At 42.4% G+C, this 10,000-nt stretch overlaps 1 protein-coding gene across 2 annotated transcripts; it reads right to left on the bottom strand.

Moving 5' to 3' along the window:
• Positions 1-2,247: 2,247 nt before the first annotated feature.
• On the bottom strand, positions 2,248-5,163 carry otx5 (orthodenticle homolog 5). Of its 2 annotated transcripts, none has more exons than XM_076281636.1 (3): positions 5,067-5,163; positions 3,414-3,565; positions 2,248-2,889 (listed from the first exon to the last, which is right to left on the bottom strand). In XM_076281636.1, exons 1-3 carry the CDS (start codon positions 5,161-5,163, stop codon positions 2,248-2,250), a joined length of 891 nt encoding a protein of 296 aa, XP_076137751.1. The 2 variants fall into 2 exon arrangements, with proteins under 2 accessions (XP_076137751.1, XP_076137750.1); XM_076281635.1 differs by having other exon boundaries at positions 3,414-3,591; positions 5,063-5,163.
• Between the last annotated feature and the right edge of the window lie 4,837 nt (positions 5,164-10,000).

The raw sequence follows: 10,000 nt of genomic DNA on the forward strand, positions 1-10,000 counted from the left end.
GCCAAACATGATTGCATTTTTTCAAGTAAAGTTTTTTTTTTATGTTGTATTTACAAAAGAGATAAAGAAAACACAACTCTGAATAAATGCAATATTCATAATAGCTGTGGACATCACAACATTGTTAATAATAGCAATAATGACAATAATATTAATTCAAACAGATTAACCACAAATTTACTTCAAAGAACTCACAATTGCAAAGAAACATGAATTTTTACAGTCTAATACAAAAAAAATAATTAAACAATACATCAATACACAATGGTATCACTCCCCACGAGAAAGATGATGTTGTCTGTGCAAGAGCAAAGAATACCTTCACATTCTTTCTTTCCCTTTCTTTGAGTAGATCCCCTCCCCCTCTCCCTCTCTCTCTTTCTCTTATCATCACAGACTCTGAGTCTTTCTCTTGATCATTACTGTACTTTCTGCAAAATGGTTTTTAAGTCATTAAGGGGCAATCTGTGTAGTTGGATGCTAATGTAGTACACATTTGTCCAACAAAATATACCATAAACCCACACTGAGATATAAACAGGCGTCTGACACTCTCTTCATGTATCCCACAATGCCTTGCGTTCGGCATTGGCCACAGGGAAGGAGGTGTGCACTTTAAACCAGAATCTGGACACAGTATCCAGGGCGACAGTATCCCAGGACGACCTTCTGTGTGGATATGCGCTTGGGAGCTTTCTGCTCAAAGAGGACGTCATGCGTTCATGTTGCACAGCACCTACCAGGCTCCAAGAGGACGTCATGCGTTCATGTTGCACAGCACCTACCAGGCTCCAAGAGGACGTCATGCGTTCATGTTGCACAGCACCTACCAGGCTCCAAGAGGACGGCATGCGTTCATGTTGCACAGCACCTACCAGGCTCCAAGAGGACGTCATGCGTTCATGTTGCACAGCACCTACCAGGCTCCAAGAGGACGTCATGCGTTCATGTTGCACAGCACCTACCAGGCTCCAAGAGGACGTCATGCGTTCATGTTGCACAGCACCTACCAGGCTCCAAGAGGACGTCATGCGTTCATGTTGCACAGCACCTACCAGGCTCCAAGAGGACGGCATGCGTTCATGTTGCACAGCACCTACCAGGCTCCAAGAGGACGTCATGCGTTCATGTTGCACAGCACCTACCAGGCTCCAAGAGGACGTCATGCGTTCATGTTGCACAGCACCTACCAGGCTCCAAGAGGACGGCATGCGTTCATGTTGCACAGCACCTACCAGGCAAAGCTCCAAGTGTCTTTGTTTTTGTTTTTGTTTTGTTTTTTGTTTGGCTCGGAACTCTCTTAGTTCACAAATATGATAAGCAGCTTCGTTGCAAAAGTTAAAAGGAAAAAAATAAACATCCTATAAAACCAGACAAAAAGAAAAAAGACAATGACTCCACGTATGGAATATTAAGGTGAAGAACGATATCAAAAGACTCTACTTCCAAATGGAGTGGTCTGACTCACCATGCTGAAATGTAACACATATAAATACATGCCATGGTCATTTTGATCTGGATTTCAAACTCTAATTCTTATTTATGGTACTGTGCTTGCCCATGCATAATATGCATGTATGAAAGAAGACCATTCTCAGACAATTACACTGAATATCACTCAAGGTGGTAGCAGTAACTCTTATGTCATGTACGTTAATGTTTCTCAGGTTTTACAGCCACAGAGTCCTCGTGCTATCGTCTGGATGATTCATGTTAGTCAAAGTACCAGCATTATTCACATTTTTGCATTGATTGGCGCTTCAGTTACGTTGATTAAAAAACCTCATCAGGCTACTGAGCACACTGATGATCCAAGTTTCAGACAATCAAAATATATTCCAACTCACATATAAATAAATTAAACTTATTATCATTTAGATAATTTAGAAATCTCACATTTTTTTTCTCCAAAATCTTATTTCATGATTTTCATTGTGAATTTTTTTTCACAAAGTATGACAGTAAAACTGATCAGTCAATGAGCAAACCATTGAGATGTTAAGTGTGAGCACTTAAAACATGGTCATCGTCATGATCCGTTGAAAAGGTCGGCTATGTGTGCCCACAACGGCGGTGCATGGTCCAAAAGGATCTCTGAATGTTTTCTGTATAAAAGCTTGAATCTCCACTCCTTCTCTTTTCCCTTCCTCGCCTCCTTCTACAACTCTCCTTTCATCCCTCCATCTCTCCCTCCCTCTCTCTCTCTCTCTCTCTCTCTACTCTCTCTCTCTCTCTCCCTCACTCTTTCTACAACACCTGAAACTTCCAGGAATTCTGGTCCTTGTAGTCCAGGCAGTCTGCCGCGTTGAAGTTGAGTTTCCAGGAGGCGGCTTGGTCCTTGTAGTCCAGGCAGTCGACGGCGCCGAAGCCCAGCGAGGCGGCGGTGTAGCCCTGGGAGGACAGCGAGGCCGGCGACTGGCTCAGCGGGCCGCCCATGGTGGAGGCGGTGATGGGGCTGAGGGCGCCCCCGGTGGCGGACAGCTGCGGGTGCATGGGGGACAGGTAGGAGCTGCAGTCCAGGCCGGTGAAGTAGGAGGACGAGGCGCCGTAGCTCTGGCTGTAGGCGGGCGCCTGCGTGTAGGTCATGGGGTAGGCGGAGGTGCGCTGCATGCAGGGCGCGGAGGAGGCGGACAGCGGGTCGGGCAGCGGCGAGATGGACGCGGGACTCCAGATGGACACGGTGGCGCTGGCGCCGCTGGAGTTGGGCGTGATGGCCGTGCCAGGCGGGGGTGGCGCGGGACTGTAGGGCCCGTTGTTGCTGACGCTGGCCTCGGCGCTGTTGGGCTCGCGGGCCGGCGAAGCCTTCTTCTTGGGCGGCCTCGGCTTGGACTGACCACTGCTCTGTTGCTGCTGCTGACGGCACTTGGCCCGTCGGTTCTTGAACCACACCTGTGAGTACCGGACATGCAAGGGTTAATCAAAGGCCTCGCCTCACACAGACACCAGAAATATAACTACTGTAGGCCTACATCTTACTAACATACATGGGCAAAAATTACAGGACATCTATGAGCAAGCAAAATAGGCTAGAATTTTGCACTGTGGTGCTTCTTTTAATGAATAAGAGTCCCTATTACACTGTGCTTGCTTCAATAGGTAATGCATAACAATGTTTTCTTTTGAAACAAGATTAGCCTTTCAGATGCTACTAACTGTAACACTTAATAAATCAAGCTCCAAATATATATTTTTAACTACAAGCCTACAAAAGGTATTTTGCTCTTATAAAATAATTAAGTCTTAATCATCCAAAAGTACCCAAAGAATCAATATAAACCATGACCTGCATTATTCTCTATTCTCATTCAAAATGAACAATAACAGGAAAGAGGTCTGCTGTCAAAATGTACTTTGAGATATGAGTGGCAGGTATCCAAGAGACTGAGTGACGCTGAGTGAAAAGGAAGGCCCACCTGGACTCGAGATTCGGGCAAGTTGATTTTGAGCGCCACCTCCTCGCGCATGAAGATGTCAGGGTAGCGTGTCTTTGAGAACAGCGCCTCCAGGATGTCGAGCTGCGCGCGGGTGAACGTGGTCCGCTCCCTGCGCTGCTTTCTCGGAGTGTCTGAAAGACAGAAACCACACAGACGCCTCATGAATATGCATGTCAACACGCACGCCGAAATTATTGTCTCTGCTATTATGCTCATCTGTTATTGTTTTGAAGAGGCATCTAAACAAGGATTACAAAGGATGGAAAGCTTCTTGTTTATTCAAACTAGGATTTTAAAAAATATGAATGTAGGCTATATGAGTGCTTTGTGTCAGTGCACAGCTGTTTTTTTTTATATTACAGGGCAGTTATTCGATTTCTACTAGTCAAATAATGGCATATTTGTTATGAAATGGCTTTGTCAGTAAAGAACGTTGTGAATCGCTTCACACTGTCTGGCTAGCTTCTACTGCTAAACGAAAATGCGGTTTTCCAAAAATAAATCTTTGCTTGACCTAAATGAAATATATTTCTTAGAGTATATTCAGTTAGTAAATTATTCCAATTGTGGGAGTAGAGTATTAGATAGGCTAATACTAATTATTTCAATGATGACTGACTTTGTAAATGTATTACGCTCCATATAAATCCCATTTACAAATATTGAAAGCCTATCGAAATGAACTTAGTCTTAAAGCTGATCCGATGTTTTACAACAATTAAAGGGTATCAGTTCAGTTATGACTCAGTGTAAGCATAACCCACTTCGCATTAAAAAATCATCTCCAATTCACTGTCTGTCTGCTATCTTTAAAAAATACTGTGGCTAGCAATCTCACGAAATTAAGCATGTCCGCAGAGGTCTATTCATTTTGTGTAATTGAAATATCATTACAGTTATTCGTTTTGAATTACAGCGTTTCGTTATTTTGGGTAATATAATAATTAATGGCACCAAACTATTTGGTAATTGAAAAGTTGATCTAGAGGCTCAAGCCCATCTATGTTGCCACAATTACTTCGATTATTTGTCAAGCTTCAACTAAAAGACAAATTAATGAAATATTATTCGAGTTGATGGGAAAAGCTTGAATCTTAGTCGAGAGAAGCTGTCAATATAAACATCCGTTTCAAGTTCCTAAAATCCTAAAAAAAAAACACAGACATTTGTCTCTAGATTAAACTCGTCGTCCAAGCATGTAGGCTATTAGTATGCCAATAAATCGACTTAAAGTAGAAAATGATCTTCAATCTCCCATATCTTTATAATCATCCATGCGAATGAAAATATACAACATAACACTCCCCAGAAGATCCTCAAAGAAACTTATTTGGAAGCAAGTGCAGTATTGGAATGTCAAGCATAGTAATTTCGATATCAGTCTGTCAGGCAAGCACAATGCCCATTCATCAGGGAAACATTAATATAGACCTATAGGCCTTATGAAATCATAAATGCAAAATAAGGTATAATCCATAATAGAATAAACTATAGTAACCCACGGTGATGGGCGACTTTTGCAGTGCGTTTAGGTAGATGCTTCTAAATCAAATAATGCACATTCTTTCTCATTCATAATTCTAAAATGAAACAATCTTTAAAATGTTAAAAAATGTAATTAAATGTACTTACTTGGGTATGCGACGGCGGAGTGTAGCAGGTCCATGCCCGGGCCGGACAGAGTTAACCCGTTCACGGCGTAATGAGGCTGCTTAATGTAGGACATCATGCCTGTACCGGCTTTTAACGTTGCCCCTCTCTCCCTCTCTCTCTCTCTCACACACACACACTCACGCCGGGGGCCGGCTCTTCCGTCAATTCTCCAGGGGGTGTTTCTCTCTTTCTCTGTCTCTTTGTTTCCCTCTGTCTCTCTGTCACTGCTGCAACTTGTCTCTGTCAACACTTTTCAGCTAGCTTGTTCTTTTTCCTCTCTCTTTTATCACCCTGCCTTGACACTTGTTGCAACAAGCACAGTGTTCGGGTCCAATGCGTCGTTATCCTCCTTCCTACCTCTCAAACACCTGTGGTGCTTTCACCGTTACTTTAAAACACACTTGGACTACTCTGTAAGCTCTGACCGCACGGTCTACACCGCCAGTACAGAATGCCTGAAACGAAGTGCTCTCAAACTAATAAACCAAGTTGTAATTGTTGATGCCGATGTAAATGACCATCTGGCGGTCCAAATGCAATGCGCTGCGATTCTGGTGTGACCGCAGGTTTGAAGAGGACTACGCGGATAGGCCCTCTGTCTGGCAGGGGCAGGTTACGGGTTCCCTGCTTCTGAGCGGGACTCTTAAGTGCGGCGGCGGCGGCGGCGGCGGCGGCGGTTAAAGATGTGCGTCCTGCGAGTGGTGAAGAGTTGGGGTGAGAGCGCAGAACTGAGCGTACCAAGAAAGAGGTTGGCTAATTAGAGCGAAGTTCTTACTGAGAGGACTGTGACCCCTCCCTCTCTCTCTCTCTCCCTCCTCTAAACACACCCACACTCCATTTCTTCTCTGTTCAAGTGTTTGAAAGACTTTGAAATTATACTTATTTTATCGCCTTCTACTCCTGATTTCCGGGTTATTCCTTTAGAACGCAAGATGCTCCGTATTTTTCTTTTTTTACACTAAAAAAAGAAAGAAAAAAATGCTGCTGCGTAACATTATATTTCATGTATTCTTACAATAATATTAATAAAAACACTTGAAACATTTTCCTGTATTTCTCATGCGATTATTTACCTTGGATTTATAATGAATTGTCACTTTAAAAATAACATGTTTAAATTTGATAGCATGGATTTCAGTGATACCATTGGTTATAACAGCAGAGTTAGAAAAAGCAGGTTACGGACCACCATGTAGGCAAATCCAAGCCATCGGCCCATAGATCACACCGGAAAAACACGATTCTGTTAAATAACATGTTTACATGTTGTCGGAATGACTGATAACCTGCCACTGTCAAGTCTCCGGGATTACGTGACGGGGCAAGGGACAAACATTTTCATTAATTGTACCTCGCTTGCAAAATACAGAAATAATTGGTGGATGGATGGAGTCTGTCTGAGGAAGCAAAATGGGGTGGGGTGGCGGGGTCCGGCTCGGATTAAAACGCACAAAGGCTGTGTTGTTCTGTATCAAATCCCCGACTTATCCACTGCACACTCTCTTTTTCTCTGTTTGAGCACAAAGTTCTCTTTATTATTATCATTATTATTATAATATATTATTATTATATTTTCATTTTTTTGCCAACTGGGCTGGGGCTATAAGCCACTACAGTGAATTTGAATGTCGTGAAAGTTTGATCAGTAAAACGTGGAAGGTAAAATGGATAAATGAAACAAAAATACAATTATATCCTTAATATGAATTATATCCTTCTGGGATCCTCCCCTCTGGTTAAGGTGGTTGGCGAATGGTTATTTCGTTAATAAATTATTAAATAAGCTGGTACTTTGGAGGTCATTTGCTTGGTCTTACCCATGCCTTGCATTGCGCAGCTGATTGCCAAGGTTCCTTCAAGTACCACCAGATCCCTGCAGGAAAGGGATGTTGTAATTCGCGGGGCAGTGTAAACATGTTCGTTAAATTTCTTTATTTACTCTTTACCCGGTGTGGTCACTGTCCAATGGATGATTGTTGGCCTATCCTGCGTTACCCCTCCGGCCAGACTATTTCACTGTGTCCAAAGCCGATTCTCTGCGCCTGTTAATTGAATCGGATTTCTTATAGTTTAAAATCCACACAGACCCATGTACGGCCCAAACTGTATAAGGGGTTTATCTGAATCTGTAAAGCCAAGGCGGAGATATAAAGAGAGAGAGACTATAGCAGAGTGTATTTGAACATTTAAATTCTCAAATAAATGCCCTCACCTGCTGCATCTGCCGGTGCGCACAGGCTACGTGTGTTTCGCGCTCAGGGATCTGTACAAAGGCACGTCAGCGTCTGTTCACTTGGACAGGTATGCCTTCCCATTTTAATGACTTTACACATACACTACCTAGGGGTTTGCTTGACTGGGTCTGCGATGTGGCAGAGAGGTTCGTTTGTGACTGAATTATTTGGCATCGAATGTGACAAAGTGTTTTTTTGAAGATGTGGCGAATGGGGTGGTGGTGATGGTGATCGTGGAGGGGGTTGTCTCGAGACCTCAAAAGTGCGCCTTGCATACTTTCTGAGACGTGCGCGCGCTCGTTCACGCGCCCACAGGCACCTGTTATGTTTGAACACTGGTATTGCCTCCCTATACTATTTTTTCGTAATTTTTAGCATTTTAAAAATGTATTTATTGCTCGACAAAAATAAACTTCAATAGCACAAACGTTTTTTTATATCAATACATTTATCAATACATTAATCAAACCTCGATCGAAAAAAGCGTATCCAACATTCGTTAAGATAAGACATTTTTTCCTGTGTGTCGATCTCATAAAAAGGTTAACAAAACATGACTTGTTCACCTGTTTTTGCCAATGTGTTAGGCTAATTTTGTTTTGTTTGTTTTCCCAAACCTTATTTTAAAATAGTCTACTGTAAACTTCAGTGTACGCAGTATACGAAATACTATTTCTTGGTCGAATAATAATAAAGATATTTATAGAGAGCTGAACGTTTTCTTTTCCACATTAACAAAACTTAAAGGATATTTAGAAATATAAAATTCCCTCTAACGAATTCAGCCTCTTATTGTTCTTCAAATGTGCATTGTTTCTATCGGAATAATATGGGTTCAGTAGTTAAGGGGTTTCATGTTTTGCTTGTAGCGTCTTTTGTGTGACTTAGATGGACAACAGACAAAATACACTCCATTATTTCAATAATTTGTTGATTTTACTCAGTCATCCTCAACCTGTTGCTTATGGCATCTCTTACATCTAATTCACAAACCTGTTCTTATTTGTCTGACTACATGATCTGTTATTTCTCAGCTATAATGTTTAAAGGTTTAGATTTCTGTTTATAATTTGTTTGTTCAATGGTTTGTAACTAGACGGCACTAGGACCCTGCAGAGATTCAAATTAAGGACACAGCCACCAAATAAGAGGCTTACAGTATAATCTGTACGCCTACACAAAAAACTCACACACACACACACACATACACGCAGATGCACAAACACACAATTGTGCTTGCACACACACACACACGCGCACGCACACACACACACACACACACACACTTCATTTTCTTTCTTCCAAGAAAAACCTTGCATTTTTAAAATGCCCACATACACACACAACCAAAAACTCACTCATGCAGAATATGTTTATATATTTTTTGTCACGCAGAACACATAGCTAAGTTTAAGGTTGTTGTTTTTTTTTAAGTTTAATTTTCATTTTAAAAATGCCAGACTCTAGGCTATGCCTAGCCCCATACAGACAGCAGTGAATGAAAACAAAGAATATTAATATTTATCCAGAGAGAAAAGTTCTTATGTGTATTTTCATGATGGGGTCCACCGAAGGTCCTGTATTGCATATACACAAAATATTATAATTTAAAAAGTTAGTGGACTACTAAAATCCATTTCCCCAGATGGTCTGAAAAGTCTGCAAGGCGGGTGTGCATATACTGCCTGGGAAGGCTTGGAGACTATTCCCAGAATAATCAAATATTGTTGGATTGTTTGTAGCCTAATCATTTCCTCTGTTATAGAATATAGCAACATACCATATTATTGATATTGGGCACTGTGGTGAGTGAGGGGAACTGTATACTGTTTATGTTGTCAGTGGGTATAGTGAGTTAGGAGACACCTATCAGTATCAGTCCAACAGCAAGAGCAGGGTTTGACAGGCATGACGTGACATGACTCTGGGCTTCACCCACATGGGCACCTTGATCACTCTGTGTGGGTGGTGTGGGGGCACCACAAATTTCCACTCAAACATCATGGTATTTGTTAGATACTCTCTGTGTGTCACTGATACGCTCAGACTCTCTCTTACACACACACACACACACACTCACACACTGACACACACACAAACACACACACGCACAGAGTTCAGCCGATTTATCATAATATGCTTTATCTGAAAAGTAAGTATCTTACCTCGGGATAAAGGGAGGAAAGAGGGGTTTCTAGTCAGATTGACAGAGGAACAGAGCTCAGAGGGAACAACTCAGCCAGCTGGGAAACGGAGGAAAACCTACAAAACCTTTCATGGATTTCTGTTTTTGTCACTTTTCTTCAGAATCATAGTGAGAAAGTCAAGTTATACCGGTACAGTGGATCTATGGAAGGGGAGCTAGCTTATCAAGGCTTAGTGGAGTGTTTCAGCCTGAGAGGACGCGTGGACTGTGGATAGGTTTGCCATCGCTCACAGCCAGCGTGGCACAACGGAGCTCAGAAGTGACCGACGAAGTTTACACAGGCAGCATGAGGTGGGTCTAGTGATTCCAGTCACTTATGAACAAAAGATTGAAGTAGAGTGCATTGGAGTGATAGAAAAAGAGGAGGGGGGGTGAAGGGGGTGAGGAGGAACAGGGTGGGACTTTGCTGGGTCAGCTGACTAACGTTGGCCAATGGAATGTACTGGCTGGCGTTGGCTAAGGAAATGCAGGGT

Source organism: Alosa pseudoharengus, unplaced genomic scaffold, assembly GCF_046254945.1.
Source record: "Alosa pseudoharengus isolate Yale_2024_CS ecotype anadromous, Long Island Sound unplaced genomic scaffold, YU_APseudo_1.1 YU_APseudo_1.1_scf_13, whole genome shotgun sequence".
Classification (NCBI taxonomy): domain Eukaryota; kingdom Metazoa; phylum Chordata; class Actinopteri; order Clupeiformes; family Clupeidae; genus Alosa; species Alosa pseudoharengus.

Excerpts from the sequence above, each read along its gene's own strand:
- otx5 (XM_076281635.1), bottom strand. The coding sequence starts at position 5,163 with ATGATGTCCTACATTAAGCAGCCTCATTACGCCGTGAACGGGTTAACT. Across the intron at positions 3,592-5,062 it reads GCCGTCGCATACCCAAGTAA|GCGTCTGTGTGGTTTCTGTC; the intron begins GTACATTTAATT and ends CATATTCATGAG. Across the intron at positions 2,890-3,413 it reads TGCCCGAATCTCGAGTCCAG|GTGTGGTTCAAGAACCGACG; the intron begins GTGGGCCTTCCT and ends CGGTACTCACAG.